The following is a 17,762-nucleotide window of genomic DNA, read 5'->3' on the forward strand; positions in this document are numbered from 1 at the left end:
TTTCCTAAAAAATTTAATTAAAATATATTTTATTTAAAACCAAGTGGCTTTATACCATTGAATGTGTGAGCTCCACACATGTGCCACGTCAGCAATTTAACAAAAAAATTGACAAAAACTAACGGTATGGACCATTTTTATGTGTGAATGGTAACCTTAGATCATCTAAAATCATGCTCCCTATTTTTTATTTAAAATTTAGTAAAAAACACACAAAAGTTATTTTAAGAGTTCTCTATAAAATTTGAACTCCAATCATACTCCTTAGTTAGGATTAATTAAAAGTTTAAACTATGCATAAAACAAAGCAGCATTAAATTATAAAAAACCACTAAAAGTCATTTCTCTCCCCTTAAATTTATGAGTTCCTAGAAGTCTCCCTATTTTAGGAGGTAGATAGGGAGTATGGTTGGGATTGTATTTTTCTAATTTCTCACTAAAATTTGTCTAAGAATGTGGTTTAGAGAGCCCATTGTGAATACACTTAAGGGTCATTAGTGTCACAAAATATAGTTAGGAACGAAAGGTGATAATTTCGCAAACCTCAGGGACTATTTATGATAAAAAGCCTATTAAATACAAATTCACAAGTCCATACACATTCGGGTCGACAAAATGGTTCATATATTACATATTACATATTACAAACTACACCACCACACATTTCGACCTTGGAAACGAATGGATCTCAAAATTCACATAGCAATTTAACAAAGTATGGCAACAAATCAATCAGCAAACCATACACTTCCACAGATATGCATCTTCACACGTAAAAATTAAAATAATCATATTAACATCTACCTTCGACATCTTTTTATTGATAGTCTTGCCCTCGGATGGGTTTTGATTTTTTTTTTTTTTCTTTTTTTCTTTTTAAATTGCTTAGCTGATGAGAGAAGAAGATGGATGTGATAAAGCAGGCAATCCAAGGCCCTATAGAGCTCAAGAAGATGCAGTAACAGCAGCCTTGGTTGGGTTAAATGCAACCTGCTCGGCACAAGTTAGCACTTCATGGGACCCTGCCTCCTCTCGTCCAACACCCATAAGGTCAAGGTAGTACTGGTAATGGGAAACAATGGTGTTCATGGCATCAATGTCGCCCTGCCCACAAATTTGATCGCCATAAAGAATATTCATTGTAGCGCCAAATCCTGGAAACCTCTTGCTCAAAGTATCATTCTTGGTGGGCTTCCAATTGCCAACAAATGCATCGTGCGCTGAGGGTTGTGACTTCTTGATAGCAGTCATCCACCTCCATATTGCAGCCTGGAAAGCAAGAGTGGCATTCTGCTCAATGTATTCAGGATGGTTCAACAGATCAACCTTCAAAGCTTCTCCAGCTGCACCATAATTGTAGTTCCTGGATGGCAGCACCAATAGAAACTTACAAACATTGTCTACTCAACGAGCTCATTATAAACTAACATATCATCTACAACTCTCGTATGACACTAAATTTGAGGAAAAGAGAAAAGTGGCAATAGTTAGACTATGCAAAAAACTGACATGTAAATTGAAGACAACATGCCGGACCTACAAAACAACTCTATCATTTACTTCTGAGTATATCAATGAATAATCTCATTTTATGACAGCTCTATTCCTCCACAAGACAACTGATATCCTCTGGTTAAGTTATTAGGTAAAAGAGAGTTTGGAAAAATAATAAAAGGAAATTCACATAAACAAATTATGGGGGTGGATTAATTATGAAATAAAAACAAAAGGAATACAAACCAGTAGATCGGCAAAGCACCACGACCATAGTATTCAGCTCCAGGAGTGCAGGGGTATGTGTATTTGTAATAGTCATCGCAGTATGACTGCATGGGACTCATTTCCCTGTTGTAGCAAAGTCCCCAGGCCAATGGTCCTCCTGTGGCCACACCATAACCACCTGGAAAAATCATTGCTCTCGCCGTCATCAACCATAAAAACAATGGTGTGCATATGTGAATTTCAGCAAAAGCTTATTCTAGCTTATCCAATCTAGAGTTGTATTAAGCCTGTTCTACTTTGTATCCACAACAATATGAAGTTTTAACAATATGTATTTGTGATCAATCATTTTTTTCCCATAGTTTTAATATTTACTATCATTGTAATTCTCATTCTTTATTTGATTGACCAATTATTCAGCTGATCTATCTAAACATATGAAAAAAGTAAAAAATAAAAATTTCTAACCCTTTTAGTTCTTCACATCCCTGTTTCTATGTTCTAAGTGAAATTCAATCTCAAGACCCACATTGTTCATAAACCCAATTAACTCAAACTTAACAAATCACAATCAAAACCAATCAAACCTCACCCGCAAAAACACAACCCATAATTCAATTCAACATTTGATTCAACCATTTTAAGCATCCAACAAAAGCATTACAAATAACAACAGCTGCCCACTATAACAGTTCTATCCTAAACCATCTACATATGTATAGATATATATATATATATATATATATATATACACATCCATATACTATATGTCCATGAAGATAGGACTTGACAGTTGCTGAAAACACAAACTTTTCATAAACCAAATTCACTCAAACTTAACAAAATCCAATCAAATCACCCCAGCCCATTCTATTCAAAATTTGATTCAACCATTTTAAGCATCCAACAAAAACATAACAAATTAAAGACAAGTACCCACCATAACAATTCGATACAAAATTCTTGACACACCACAGAACTTAACAGAAGTGGTGACTTACAAGTGGTTTTGCTGCCGACGTGTCCAAGAAAGGCGGCGATCTCCTTCATCTGCATAAGCTTCCCACCAGTGGTCCCGAACCCAAGAGGCTGGAAGAGGGCAGAAGCAGTAATAAAAGACTGATAATCCCAAAACCCAACGGCATGCGCCACCGGCGTGTTTCTTTTGGAGAAGAGATTCTCAAACTGGTAAGTTTGGAAGAAATCAGAGATGGTGAGATTGCAACAGTACTGGGACCACCCTTTACACTCCCACCCTCTGTCACACACCTTCTTCCCCCTCACCGTCTTCACCCGCGGGGTCGTTGACGGCATATCACCGTCGCTGCTGGCACCTAAGAAAACACTCAGCACCACCGCCACCGCCAATGCAGCAGTGGAAATCTTCATGACGGCTAGAGAGAGAGAGCTGAAATGGGTTGATGGGAGAGTTTGGGATCTGACTGGTTTTGCTGAGCAATTTGCAGGTTAAGAGCTTTTGTTTGTTGGTGTTTTGGGCTGTCGTAAGGCAAGAGTTTGACGGGGTGTCGTTTTCGGGGCTGTGGGTAGATGCGTGCTGTGGGGTTAAATATCGAGCAGGTGGTATGGAAATGGACGGCCGATGATGGATTGGGGGATGGGAAAGTGTTCGAGGTTTAAAGAGAGAACAGACTGGAATAATGTTGGAGGGGGCTGACCCACGAAGCTCCACCGACAGCGCCTGGAGTGTTGTGAAGTGTCCTTACTGCCCTTGTTGACACTTGGCAGATCCATAGAAGAGAAATGGGGATGGGTCGACTCAAACGGATACCCAGCCCTTTTACCGGCTTTTTTTTTGTTCAATCGGATGGGTCGACTTATTGGAATTCAAACATGAGAGAATCTACAAGCAAATGCTACCCGTTGCCCTTTTACTGACTTCATTGAATTTAGGGAAATGAATAAGAGCATTTACAATGGTTGACTTTATCGAATTTGGAGAAGTGAAAGTGAATAAGAGCATTTAGAATGGTTGTTCAATAGTTTAATGTAATTTGAACTATTTTAGCATCTGTTGAATTGAACTGCAGTTTTACATGCAATGGTATAGTTCAATAATTTCAGTTTATTGGCATGTGTCACACCTCAGGATTGGCTCCACCGTAGCACGATATTGTCCGCTTTGGACCCCCCTCTCTGCCCTCACGGTTTTGTTTCTTGGAACTCACGAGCAACTTCCCAGTGGATCACCCATCCTGGGATTGCCCTGGCCCCCAACTCGCTTAACTTCGGAGTTCCTACGACTCCGAAGCCAGTGAGCTCCCAAAAGGCCTCGTACTAGATGGATGCGGGTGTGCACATATAAGACACATCACCCCCTCTCCGTTGGTTGATGTGGGATCTTACAGCATGTGAGTCCCATAATTAGCCTATTGCAATTTAATATAGGGTTCATCACCAAAGCAAACCCTGGCCTAGGGTGACGAGGGTCATAGCTCGGGGCCCATAACATAGCGGCATAAATTTTTTTATAGCCTATATATATCTAAAAAATAAAATAAAATAAATAGAAACTAAATAGATGCTTAACATTAGTCTCATGCGTTGGAAACCAAAACCAATTCTTCTCCTTTTCAATAAAAAGTCAAGTGAACAAGAATTGAAGTATTGATAACCTGTTGGGCAAAATCAAAGTGATTGATTCATCAATATGTGGGTTTCAACCAGCATCAAAGCTATTTGTGCAAATAATCTCGCGGGAGAATATTCGCTTCTAGATCCTTCAACCTTCGATCTTCCTTCTCTCTCTTCCTCGATTCTTGTAAAAAAGATTAGAGTAAATAGACCACACCCGGGGGGTGTTGCTCAAAGGCCCTCTGATGCCTAAGTTAGTTCGAATGTTCGTAGGAAAACAATAGCTAAGCAAAGGGTACGGAGTTTGTGTATGGTATGAACCGGGCGGCCAGAGTCGTGTGGAGAAAGTATGGAGAGTGGAGAGTGGAGAGTGGAGAGGGAGAGAGAGCTTCGGGTATTTTTCTCGGGTGTTAGGAGTAGGTTTAGATGTACCTTGAATGATGAACAAGGTCGTCTATTTATAGGAGCCTCGAGGCTAGGGTTTCGTAGAGAATATGATGAGTTTATTCTCTACCCAAGTTTATAGGGATCGAGCCGGACTTGATAATATTTGAATTAATGATATTATCTCTTTTTAAGAAGATAATATCTGAATGAAATGATATTATCTTCTATTTATTGGGATAATATCTGAATTAATGATATTATCTCTTTAAATAAAGATAATATCATATTAATTAAGATATTTATCCCAATTAATTAATTAGCCCGATAAACTGGTTTAATTAATTAATTTAAGAGATAATCTTCTTTTCTACGTGGCGTGTTGTGATTGGAGACGAAAATATTTGCTCTCACAAATGCCCCCAGCTTCTGCACAGCGCTTGTGTGGCATGTAGGAAATGAAATTATTTTTTTCGAGGTCTCCAACTGTGTCTGGGCTTTAGTATGTGAGTTGGACTCCTTCGCAAATCAGATTCTCAATTAGTGTAGGCTTTTGACTGTAGTTGGAGTTGGGGTTGGATTCCCATTAGGAATGAGCTTGTGATTCCTCCTTGATCCGGGTTGGGCTTCTCTTCACTCTTTCTCACATCGCAAATTTAACTTCTCTACTTTCTGACTTGAGAAAAGATCTTGGAGAATTTGTACTGCTTGTTGAAGAGAGGAGTTGCCGTGCATCCAAAGTAAGTAGAGCTCGTAAAAATATATATGTGCATATATATATTTTTTTCAATTTTTGGCAGCAAGGAGGTGGTTCAGCATGAGTTGCAAGTTTGTGGGTCTGTGGACAAAAATCTAGAATGGAGCTGTGCTTGAGTGTGCTGGGATCGAAGGAAGAGCATGGAGGAGCTAAGCCCAAGGCAAAAGGATGGAGGAGCTGGGCTTCAGAGCTAAGGCATGAAGGCGTTGGGCCTTGCGTGTCGTGGGCTTGCGCTGGGCAAACAGGCTGTTTATGCTGGGCTGGAGGTGCGTCGAGCTTGGATCTGGGCCGGATGCGCGCTGGCGAGATGGGCTCGAGCTAGAGGATGCGCTAGGCTGCCCCAAGCTGGGCCACCTTTTTTTTTATTTTGTTTGTTGCCATTTTTTTTTAATACTTTTTTTAAAATATTTCTGCCAGTCCTTTTTTTCCTTTGTTTTTTGTTTTTTGGCTTTTTTAGGATTCTAACTTGTGGAATTTTCTTCTCTTCTTGCAGCTATTCGTTGACCAACCGTGTCTTCCAGAGACGGTAGCAAGGCTCCAAGCTCTCAAGTGCCTTTGTATTTGTGGGGAGGTTCCGAAGTGTAAAAGAAGAGGTTTGTGGCCAACCTCCTGCACCTTGTTACGAATGAAGATCATTTCCAGAGGTGGCAGGCTGCTTATTCTTCTGTGATTCCTGACGACGTGCATATCAAGTTGGTGAAGCCTTTGACTGACAACGTGCCTTGCGTGGATGCGAATGATCCAAATGCCAGAATCATCACCTTCCGTCCCTTTTACTTCTTCTTGGGCTTCAAATTCCCGATGTCAAAGCTTTTCAAGGGGGTGTTCTGCACCATGGGGTGTGCTTCTAGTCAATGTACTCCGAACGTCTACCGGGTGGTCATGTGTTTTGAAAACTTGAGCCATTTCTTCATGCTGGAGTTGACGGTGCGGGAGTTCTTCCATTTTTTAGAAGTGAGGCACTTCGAGGAGTATGCCCAAGTTTGCATCTACAAGGCCAAGCTATTTGACAGTCTTAGTCAAGGAGATCACGCTTGGCATGACGATGTGTTGGAAGTCAGCGGACGGTGGGAGGGCGACGTTGGTGACGGCCCACTTGTTCCCATCACTTATTGCGATGGTATGTCTTGTTAGGTTTTTTTTTATCTGTTCTTTTTATTTGAATTTCTTGAAGTGTGGCTGACTAACTTCTGTCTTCTGCTTGTAGTGAGCGACATCAGCAAGCAATTGGAGCTTGGGCTTGACATGGATAAGGTCCGCGCGTGCTTTGAACATCCCCCGAAGGTTTCATGAGTGGCGGTGGCTGTTGAGCGAGTATCGGGAGGAAGATGGTGGTCTGCTCCCTACCAAGAATGTCGAGAGATGGAAGCAGAATGGTCCAGACTCTGATGATCTATCTGCTGAAGAAGAGGAGTGCTCTCCTGAACTCCCATAAAAAAGGAAGGCTGATGTCAAGTCTTCGAGAACTCAAGCTACTTCTTCACGGGCAAGGAATATGTCTCCATTAAGGAAGAAGCCAAGGCTCCCTTCTGCGAGAAGACCCAAGTAGGAGCTATTCCCGCTTCATCTGCCAGAGTCAAACATCTTGTTGGTGCAGATAGCAAGAAGATTGGTGGTATGCGCAACATTAGGGATGTTCCCCTTAAGTCTATTGCTGACGAGTTTGGAGATCGTGATCTGCTTTGCGAAGTAGTTCATGCACGGTCTAGCTCACCCGTTGAGAAGCAAAGAGATGTAGATTTTCCTCTTTGAAGTTCAGGTCATTTGCACAAGTCGAAGAGTGCAGGTCGATGTGGGAGGTCTGCTTATCCGTCCAACCACTATGACCCAACTGTTGACTCACGTGCAGTCAAGCATGGAGTTGATTCGTCGTTGTCAATTCCTTTGGAAGTTAGGTTGGCAGAGGCTAGGAAAGCAAGAGAGTCATCTGCCCGAGCATGGAGTTCTTCTACAACGTCAGAGGCTGATCCAAAGGTGGACAAGTCTAGCCCTGCAGGGGAAATTGGTGTGTCTGATCTGCTCAAGACGCACTTTCTATCAAGTCCATCCGCTTGTACTGACCTGGTTGATCAAATCCGTTAGGCTGGCGATCTTGGTACTTTTTCAAGTCTTTCCTTGGAAAAACAAACGGAAGGAACATTTCATATGCTTCAAAAAGGAGTAGTTTTTGCTGCTGAGACAATTCGGAACTTGTCAGCTGTGAACTCGTCTGTTGTTGCCCCCTCTTCTGCTCAGCTTAGTGAGTTGGAGAAGAAGAATGCTGAGCTGGCTAGCAAGCTTTTTACCGAGCAGACTCGTTACGAGAAGAAGATGTCTGATTTACTGGCGATGATATCTGAACTGAAGAGTTCCCTTACTGAGAAGGATTCCGAGCTCAACTCTTCTTGCTGTTGACTTGGCAAGTTGAAAAGATGCTTATTTCCTCCTTTGAGCGCAAGAATGCCGATATCTCTCATAGTTATGACAAGCTTTTGGCTAGATTTCACGCCTATCATAAGTCTGCTGAAGAATCCAAGTCCGAAGCTGTCATGGATGCGTACAAGTTGGGCTACTTGGACTGCACAATTGGATATGATCCCTTCTATGCCATTGGAGATGAAGACATCGAGATGCTCTATCCTGACTTGCCCCCTGTGCAAAGTGAGGAGGCTGAACACTGAAGGCTGAAGAGCAGGTGGCTGAAGAGGCAGTAGCTGAAGAAGGATGGAGCAGAGGATGATGCAGCTGATGAGGTGGTGGCAGACGTCATAGATCATGCATGTGGAGCTGCTGAGAGCGTGGCTGATCAGGTGGACGCTGAAGAGGCTGCAGATCAGGGGTCTCCTGCTGGCGTTTCGGAGTAGACGAAGACTTCTTTATTTCTTTTCAGCTTTTGTAGTCTGCTCTTTGTTTAGAATAATTGGTCTTGTTTTGACCATCTTCTTTTTGTTTGAACTTGGCCGGTTGGTCACTTTGCTATGGAAATTTCAGTCTTTATTTTTTCAACTTCAATTTGCATATTGTCTTGTGAACTGCTTGAGTAACCGGTTAGTGTCTTGCTGTGTATTTCCCTTGGGATTTTGGCAAAAGACAGGGTCCCCCTTGAGGGACTCCGAGCGTATTATGCATTTTTCCAGAAAATGCTTAACACGCTTCTGGTCGTTGCCCTGCATCTCCCTTAGGACGCTGCTTATGGACAACTATATGACTATCCTACCCCCTTAGGAAACAGATAGGAACCTGGATACCTCCCTTAGGAAATTCCTGGCGCACCCTTCAACCGCCTTAGGATGCTGCTTTGTGGGCTGCGTCTCCCGAAGGACGCTTTTGGTTGTCGCCCTGCGTCTCCCTTAGGACGCTTTTTATGGACAACTTATTTGACTATCCTGCCCCCCTTAGGAAACGGATAGGAACCTGGATATTTCCCGCAGGAAGCATGGTGACCCCCTTTTAAGAAACTCCTGGCGCGCCCTGCGTCTCCCTTAGGACACTGTTTTGCAGGCTGCGTCTCCTGAAGGACGCTTCTAGTCGTCGCCCTACGTCTCCCTTAGGACGCTTTTTATGGGCAACTATTTGGCTATCCTGCCTCCTTAGGAAACGGATAGGAACCTAGATACCTCCCTTAGGAAATTCCTGGCGCACCCTGCAACCTCCCTAGGATGCTGTTTTGTGGGCTGCGTCTCCCGAAGGACACTTTTGGTCGTCGCCCTGTGTCTCCCTTAGGACGCTTTTTATGGACAACTTATTTGACTATCTTGGCCCCTTTAGGAAACGCATAGGAATCTGAATTTTTCCCTCAAGAAGCATGGGGACCCCCTTTTAAGAAACTCCTGGCGTGCCCTGCATCTCCCTTAGGACGCTATTTTGCAGGCTGCGTCTCCCAAAGGACGCTTCTGGTCGTTGCCCTGCGTCTCCCTTAGGACGCTTTTTATGGGTAACTGTTTGGCTATCCTGCCCCCCTTAGGAAACGGATAGGAACCTGGATACCTCCCTTAGGATGCTTTTAGTTGTCGCCCTGCATCTCCCGAAGGACGCTACTTATGGGCAACTGTCTTTCGTTGTGGCACATTCTCGAATTTGCAGTAGTTGCTTCTCTTCTTCAGAAATGTGCAGTACTCAGTCGTCTGTTGGGGACTAAGCAGGTAGGAGGAAGCGTCATGGATAGTATCTTTGGAGGTGGTAGGCGTTCCATTGTCGCAGAATGTCCTTCCCTTCCGTGGTGTCAAGCGTATAGCTTCCTTTGCCCCTGGACCGGCTGATTATGTAAGGGCCTTCCCAATTGGGTTTCATCTTTTTAGATCCTTGTCTTTGTGCAGTGATGAACGCCTTTCTTAGCACAAGGTCGCCTGGTTGAAACTGTCTGATCTTGGCTCTTTTGTCGTAGTAAGACTTCAACCGCTGTTGATAGGAGGCGACTCGGACAATGGCCTTCTCGCGCTTGCCTTCAAGTAAGTCAAGGTTGAGTCTCATCTGCTCGGAGTTCTGCTCAATACTGCCCACTTCGATTCCTATAGAGGGGACAGTGATGTGAGGAGGAATGATCGCTTCAGTTCCATAGGCGAGGGAAAATGGGGTTTCGCCAGTTGATCTTCGCATGGTGGTGCGATAAGCCCATAGTACGCCAGGGAGCTCATCTACCCATTTTCCTTCGGCGCCTTCTAATCTCTTCTTTAGACAGTCCAATATTATTTTATTGGATGCCTCGGCCTGGCCGCTGCCTTGAGGATATCTCGGGGTAGATAGATGCTGCTTGATGCCATACTTTTTGAAGAAGGCAGTGATCTGCTTGCCGATGAATTGTGAGCCATTGTCGGTAACTAGTGATTGTGGGCAGCCAAACCGGCAGATAATGTTTCTCCAGATAAATCGTTCCACATCATCTTCTTTAGTAGAGGATAGAGCTTCGGCCTCGATCCATTTAGTAAAGTAATCAGTGGCGACGATCATCATTTCTTTCTTGGCAGGTGCCGTTGGCATGGGGCCTACTAAGTCGATGGCCCATTGCATGAAAGGCCACGGACTGTTCTGCAGATGGTAGATTTCGGCAGGCAGATTAGGAACTGGTTTGTACCGTTGGCAGCGATCACATCTTTTGACATATTCGGTGGAGTCGTGGCGCATAGTAGGCCAGAAATAGCCTACGTTTAGAGCCTTCTAGGCGAGTGACCTGCCCCCAGAGTGGTTGCCACACTCGCCGTCATGAATTTTGCAGAGGACCTCAAGTGTTTGAGGGTACTTTATGCAAGTGAGATGAGGGCCGGAGTATGATCTGCGAATGAGCTTGTCGCCTTGCTTGTGATATCTCGAGCTTTCTGTTGGACCTTCCTAGCTTCGGACTTATCCATTGGCAGATTTCCATTCACTAAGTAGTCGATGATGGGGTCTTGCCAGCTGGGGTCTTCATCGATCTGCATTGAGTCGATTGGCTCTATTTCTTCGATGCTTGGTCGATCAAGGTGTTCGACTGGGATGGAGCGTCTGAACTGGGTGTCCAGCGCTGATCCTAGGCTTGCCAACGCATCTGCATGAGTGTTCTCTGCCCGTGGAACTTGTTGGATGGTGAAAGTAGGAAATTCTTTCAAAAGTCCTTGGACTTTGTCGAGGTACTGGATCATTCTTGGATGCTTTGCCATGTACTCGCCTGAGGCTTGATTCGTGATCAGCTGGGAGTCTGAGTAGATGGCTAATCTCTTGATCGTCAGTTCTTTTGCTAGGCGCAGTCCTGCGAGCAATGCCTCATATTCTGCCTCGTTGTTTGAAGCAGAAAAGCCTAGTGTGATGGCTTGTTCCAACAAGGTTCCGTCTGGGGCGATTATGACGACGCCTGCCCCTGCTCCTTTGTGATTTGATGCTCCGTCTACATGCAATTGCCACATGTCGTTAGGTAGGTTTGAATCGGTGGGGGAAGGGTCGTCTGCTTTTTCCTTGCTTTTCGTGACCATCTTCTCTTCTTCGGCTGTCGGAGTAAACTCTACAACAAAATCTGCTAAAGCTTGGGCTTTTATAGCAGTCTTCGGCCGGTAGAGGAGGTCGTATTGACTGAGTTCGATAGCCCATTTCATGAGTCGCTGAGAAGCGTCGGGGCTGTGGAGGATCGATCTCAAAGGAAATTCTGTCATGACAATTATCCGGTGTGCTTGGTAGTAGGGCCTTAGTTTTCTCGCGGAAACTACAAGCGAAAAAATGAGCTTCTCCATTTTCGGATAGCGAGTCTCTGCATCGAGGAGAGCTTTTGAAGTGTAGAATACCGGATGTTGTGCCCCCAGCTCTTCTCGGATGAGAGCTGAGCTGACAGCTGAGTCGGACACCGCCAGGTAGATGTACAAGTCTTCGCCTGGTATCGGTTTTGAGAGTAAGGGAGGTGAAGTGAGGTAGGTTTTCAAGTTTTGAAAAGCTACTTCGCACTCATCATCCCACTTGTCCCTGTGTCCTTTCTTCAAGGCTTTAAAAAATGGCATGCACTTGTCGGTAGATCTTGAGAGGAATCGGTTGAGAGCTGCCGCCCTACCTGTTAGACTTTGTATCTCCTTTGTTGTGGCAGGTGACTTCATGTTGAGTATAGCCTTGATTTGATTTGGATGTGCCTCAATTCCTCTTTGGGTGACTAAGTATCCTAGGAATCGGCCGGACGAGACTCCAAACGTGCATTTGCTCGGGTTCAACTTCATGTTGTATTTTCGGAGTAGGCTGAATGCCTCGGCAAGGTTCTTGATGTGGTCTGCTCGCTCGGGAGCTTTGACTAGCATGTCGTCTACGTAGACCTCCATAGTCTTGCCGATTTGTTCCTTGAAAATTTTGTTCACCAGCCTTTGGTAGGTTGCTCCGGCGTTCTTCAGCCCAAAGGGCATGACTTTGTAGCAGTATGTACCTCTTTCGATGATGAAAGAGGTTTTAGCCTTGTCATCTTCATGCATCATGATTTGGTTGTAGCCGGAGTAGGCGTCCATGAAGCTTAGCAGTTGGTTGCCGGAAGTTGAATCGACGAGCTGATCAATTCTAGGTAGTGGAAAGTTATCTTTAGGGCATGCCTTGTTGAGGTCGGTGTAGTCGACGCACACTCTCCACAGACCTTTATCTTTCTTTGCCACTAGAACAACGTTCGCCAGCCATTCTGCGTAGGAGATTTCTTGAATGAAACCAGCAGCTAGAAGCTTATCGATCTCGACTTCAATGATAGCAACCCGCTCGGGGGCGAAGTTGCGTCTCTTCTGCGCTACAGGTTTGATGGCTGGGTTGACGTGTAGGCGATGGCAGATGATCTGGGGATCGATGCCAGGCATGTCAGATGGCGACCATGCAAATACGTCTTTGTTGTTCCGGAGGAAGGCTGCAAGCTCTATCTTTTCCTCATGGCTTAGGCGGGAGCCGATCCGCGCTTTTCTCTCTGGCTTGTCAGGATCAAGGGGTACTAGCTCGGCGTCCTCTTCGGGCTTCCATCCTTCTTCAGGAGAGACCTCCGGACGGATTCCCTCGACTTGGTCCTGATTCTTTGATTGCTATTGGGGAGTAGCTATTCCCTTTTCTTTCTGGTCTGCTCGGCCGTCAGAAACGGGATCTGCTTTTTCCTCTGCTTGTTCTACTCCCTTTAGATATGCCTGATTCACAGGGAGGAACTGTGTTTGCTTGCCTTTTTTCAGCCCTTGAGCTGAGCATTTCCTCGCCATTGTCTGATCGCTGTTGATCTGGCTGATACCGCCCCCAGGAACTGGGTAACGAATCTTCTGATGTGTGGCGGAGGTGATGGCATTGATCTTGCCGATCCATGGTCGGCCTAGAATGCCATTGTAGGGTGATACTTCATCAATGACCATGAACGTTTGCGAGCTGATTACAGGTGGAGAGTAGACGTCGAGATCTATCGTGCCCACGGTAACTGTTGTTGCGCCATTGAAACCAGTCAGCGACTTGGCTGATTTATTGATCTTTGCCTCTAAGCCCATCTGTTGGATGACTGCCAATTGTAGGATGTTGGCTGCACTTCCCTCATCTGCATGGACTCGGTCGACCATGGCCTGAGCGATTTGAATGCTGATGACAAGGGCGTCATTGTGTGGTAGATCAAGGCCGATTAAGTCTTTTTTTTTGGAAGCCGATCACGGGATCGTCTTCTGCCAGTGAGAGGCTAGTTGAGACTTGGGAGATCATAGTAGCCTGTTTGATCTTCCTCTTCTTTTCTTTGTTGGTCAGTCCGGACTCCTCGGAGTCGGCTAGGATTGTGTTAATCCTTATGACCTTCTGGGGTGGCTCCTTGGCGGTATCGCGGTCTTCTATTTGCTGGATGGCCTGCTTCGCGATGAACTCCGTGCAATGACCTTCTCTCACGAGTTCTTCGAGATGCGCTTTCCAAGCAAAGCAGTTATTCGTATTGTGCCCATGTGTCGCATGGAAGGCACAATATTTTCTGGTATCCCTCTTGTCCGGATCTCCTTTCAAGGGTGAAGGTCTTTTTACCCAAGGTTTGTCCTTCACTTGGGCCAAAATTTGGTGTATGGGGATAGAGAACTTGGTGTAGTTCTCTTTCGTCGTGGCCTCTCTTTGTGGGCGTGGCCTGCCTTTGTCTTTGTCCCTGCTGCCAAGCCTGTCGCATCTTTGTTCTGCCCGCTTAGCCGGTCGATCTTCCTACTCAGTGGACTTCTTCGCAGCGATTCGATCGTCATCCCAGAGTGCATAGGGTTCTGCGGTCGCTAAGACCTCTGCCAGAGTCTGGCTGAGAGTGATAGTCAGCTCGCGGTATAAGTCATGTTCTGCTGGAAGACCTTTCTTGAATGCGGAGGATGCGATTTGGTCATCGCACCCTACGATGTTGGCCTTTTCTGCTTTGAACCTCTTGATGTAATCTCGAAGGGATTCCTCGGCCTTCTTGCGCAGGTTGAACAGATGGTCGGGGTTCTTCTTGATCGTCCGATAAGAAGTGTATTCTTTAGTGAAGACGTAAGTAAGCTCCTTGAAGCTGTTGATCGCCCCGGATGGCAGGGTATGGAACCAATCCTGAGCTGCTCCTCGCAAAGTCATTGCAAACACCTTGCACATTAACGCGTCTTCAGCTTTGTAGAGGATCATAAGGCTCTTGAAATGCTTCAGATGACTTTCGGGGTCGGAATCGCCTTTGAAGCATGTAAAAGAGGGCGTTGAGAATCGTTTCGGAGGGGCAGCCTGCTCAATTTTGACTGTGAAAGGTGAGGAGTTTGCTCGGTCTACCTCAATGCGTAGTGCATCTTCGAAATTTCCGCCAATCTTTAAGTCTCGAAGTCGGTTATTCACAAGCTTCTCAACGTCTTCTGCACGCATGGCTAGTCGGTCCCGTTGATGATCTTCGCCATTTAGATGATGCTGATTGACTTCCTCATTGGCTTGCGAGGGTCGACCATCTCGGTTGCGCTATCTAGGCGGAGTGTTGGTGGACTGCGCTTGTGAGGGATTTCCAGTAGTTGGGCGACGAGAATTGGTTCTTCGAGAGCGAGTAGCAGAGCGCCTTTCTTCACGATCCTCATTGTGATGATTGTCGAGTTGACCTCCTTGGGGGCCTATCCTTTCGCGAATGTTTCTCTGCGAGCGAGCAGCAGATCGCCTTTCTTCTCGATCCTCGTCTCGATGGCCATCAAGTTGACCTCCCTAGGAGCCTAGCCCTTCATGAACGTTTTCCTGCTGGCCCAGGCGAGCGTGGATGTCAGGTCTTGGGCCTAGCTTGTTGCGCACGTTGGTCCTTAAATTCAATATGGAAGGAAAACTTCGTCTGCTCTGAGTGTGGCTTGCAGATGCTTGCGACTTGTCCGCGAGCTGATCTCGTTGTTGCGCATTTCCTTGTCCATTTACTCCTGCTCGACCTGCTTGGTTCCCGTCGAACTGCCTATCGGCGCGTTCGTGTGTCCTTCTCTCTTCGCCCTGTTGTCCAAGGCCAAGGTTTTGAGCCAAGTTTATTTGGTTGAGGAGCTGCCTCATCAAATTGTTTTGGTCTTCCATTCTCTGAGTTAGCTGGTCAACTCTCAGATTAAGGTCTACTTGACTTCGTGGATCGGGAGGAGAGAAATGTGTGGAGCCCAATTGCACACGGGCTAGGGTTTCATTGGATGTGTATGTGGGAGTATGCGTCAAGCGTGGAGGCAATGGAGGGAATGGTTGAAGTTGCTCCAAGATTGGGCCAAAGTCGGCGGTGGTAGTGAGCCCAACTAGATGTGAGGTTCCACCATGCTCAACGGTGGTGCTATGAAGGTGGCTAGGTCCGGCCATGGGGCCTTGAGATGGTACGACGGCGGCGGAGGCCGGTGCGGTGGTCCTCACTGCGAGTCCGGCAGGTGGCACGGTGGTTTCAGTCACACGGGGTGGCTGCTGAGGGTTCATGGCGGCGAGAGGTGGTGGGGCCGCCATGTCGATCGTGGGATTGTGGGAAGAGTAGCTTTGGGCCGTCACGGATTGAGCCATAGCGGCGGTTTTGCTCCTCGTGCGCTTGCTTCCAACCATGGTTGTTTGGAAGGCTTCGGTGGATTGGAAAATAGGAGGAACGGATTCCTTGAGCACGCGTTGAGTATAACTCGTGCTCTCAATGAAAGCACCAAATGTTTGTGCAAATAATCTCGCGGGAGAATATTCGCTTTTAGATCCTTCAACCTTTGATCTTCCTTCTCTTTTTACCTCGATTCCTGTAAAAAAGATTGGAGTAAATAGACCACACGCGGGGGTGTTGGCCAAAGGCCCTTTGATGCCTAAGTTAGTTTGAATGTTCGTAGGAAAACAATAGCTAAGCAAAGGGTACGGAGTTTGTGTATGGTATGAACCGGGCGGCCAGAGCCGTGTGTGATGGCCGAAGCCGTGTGGAGAAAGTATGGAGAGTGGAGAGGGAGAGAGAGCTTCGAGTATTTTTCTCTGGTGTTAAGAGTAGGTTTAGATGTACCTTGAATGATGAATAAGGTCGTCTATTTATAGGAGCCTCGGGGCTAGGGTTTCGTAGAGAATATGCTGAGTCTATTCTCTACCCAAGTCCGTAGGGATCGAGTCTGACTTGATAATATCTGAATTAATGATATTATCTCTTTTTAAAAAGATAATATCTGAATTAAATGATATTATCTTCTATTTATTATGATAATATCTGAATTAATGATATTATCTCTTTAAATAAAGATAATATCATATTAATTAAGATATTTATCCCAATGAATTAATTAGCCAGATAAACTGGTTTAATTAATTAATTTAAGACATAATCTTTTTTTCCACGCGTGTTGTGATTGGAGACAAAAATATTTGCTCCCACAAAAGCCAAAGTAAAAAATACTTTTAAGGAACTGATATTTCCTCCGATGTCTTGGCCATCTTGAAGAGAACACAATTGAATGAAGGGTTGGAGTACTTGGAATTTTGCAATTTGGATTTTGAAGATCTAGAGGTATCAAAACTTTCGTTGTTTGTTTTTATTTCTCCTTCTTTTCCGTTTGGGTTGGTTGAGCGTTCTTTTGTTTTTGGCTCAGCAATTTTACTCACTATCTTTTTGTTGTTAGTTTTCTTAACTTTTTTATTTTAAGTTGCTTTGAATGTTTTTATTTTTATTTTATACGAGCATTGAATGTTTAGTTTAGTTTTATGTGATTATATTTTAAGGGGAAAAAATGCTCAAAATTCAAGTGTTATTGTTCTCTGTTTATTAGTTAAATTATTAAAGTAGAATCTTTCATGCTTGAGTGATTGATCATACTTTTAGTTTCTTTATTCCTATTGCCTCTATCTTCCTGTGCAAAAAAAGCTTTCTTGTAACAAAACAAAAAACTTTCTTGTAAGTGTTTCTCCTTGTTGCGGTGATTGTTGAGCTTTTTATTGTTATTAGTTGCGTTTATTATAAAATTTAAAACTTAGAAACCTAAAAAAGAAAAAAAGAAAAAAAGAAGAAAAAAGAAGAAGACATTGCTCAAAGTCTTAAAAATTCTTTGGATAAAAATTTTCTTAAAAAAACCAAAGATTTGTTTATAAAATAAAATATAAAAAACTACAGTTTTAGTGATTAATGTGTGTGTATATGGGGACACTTTAAACTTTCACCCTGGGCCTTTGAGAGCTCGGGACTGGCCCCGTTCATCACAACACACCCTTTATTGCAATTGCATTTATTGCATCTATTGTAATGAACTAAATCACACCATTGCAAGTGAGATTTTTCTGTTTTAATTCAATTTCATGCAATAAAATTACATTAATCTTAACCATTGCAGATGCTCTAAGATGATTCACTTATGCACTCAAACCAAAATTTGGGATAGTTTTCTTTTCAAATATCCATCGAAAAAAGGAAAAATTACTCTGGAGAAAATACATTAGGGATTGAAGAGGCCCAATAAAT

General features: G+C 44.5%; 2 protein-coding genes across 2 annotated transcripts; both read right to left on the bottom strand.

Moving 5' to 3' along the window:
- Positions 1 to 572: 572 nt before the first annotated feature.
- LOC117621088 (chitinase-like protein 1) lies at positions 573 to 3,314 on the bottom strand. Its single transcript, XM_034351372.1, has 3 exons — positions 2,724 to 3,314; positions 1,741 to 1,900; positions 573 to 1,363 (listed from the first exon to the last, which is right to left on the bottom strand). Exons 1-3 carry the CDS (start codon positions 3,109 to 3,111, stop codon positions 946 to 948), a joined length of 966 nt encoding a protein of 321 aa, XP_034207263.1. The 5' UTR covers positions 3,112 to 3,314; the 3' UTR covers positions 573 to 945.
- Positions 3,315 to 14,053: 10,739 nt separating this feature from the next.
- LOC117615022 lies at positions 14,054 to 14,722 on the bottom strand. The gene has a single exon (XM_034343988.1). It carries the CDS (start codon positions 14,720 to 14,722, stop codon positions 14,054 to 14,056), a length of 669 nt encoding a protein of 222 aa, XP_034199879.1.
- Between the last annotated feature and the right edge of the window lie 3,040 nt (positions 14,723 to 17,762).

The sequence above is a fragment of the Prunus dulcis genome, chromosome 1, assembly GCF_902201215.1.
Source record: "Prunus dulcis chromosome 1, ALMONDv2, whole genome shotgun sequence".
In the NCBI taxonomy this organism is placed as follows: domain Eukaryota; kingdom Viridiplantae; phylum Streptophyta; class Magnoliopsida; order Rosales; family Rosaceae; genus Prunus; species Prunus dulcis.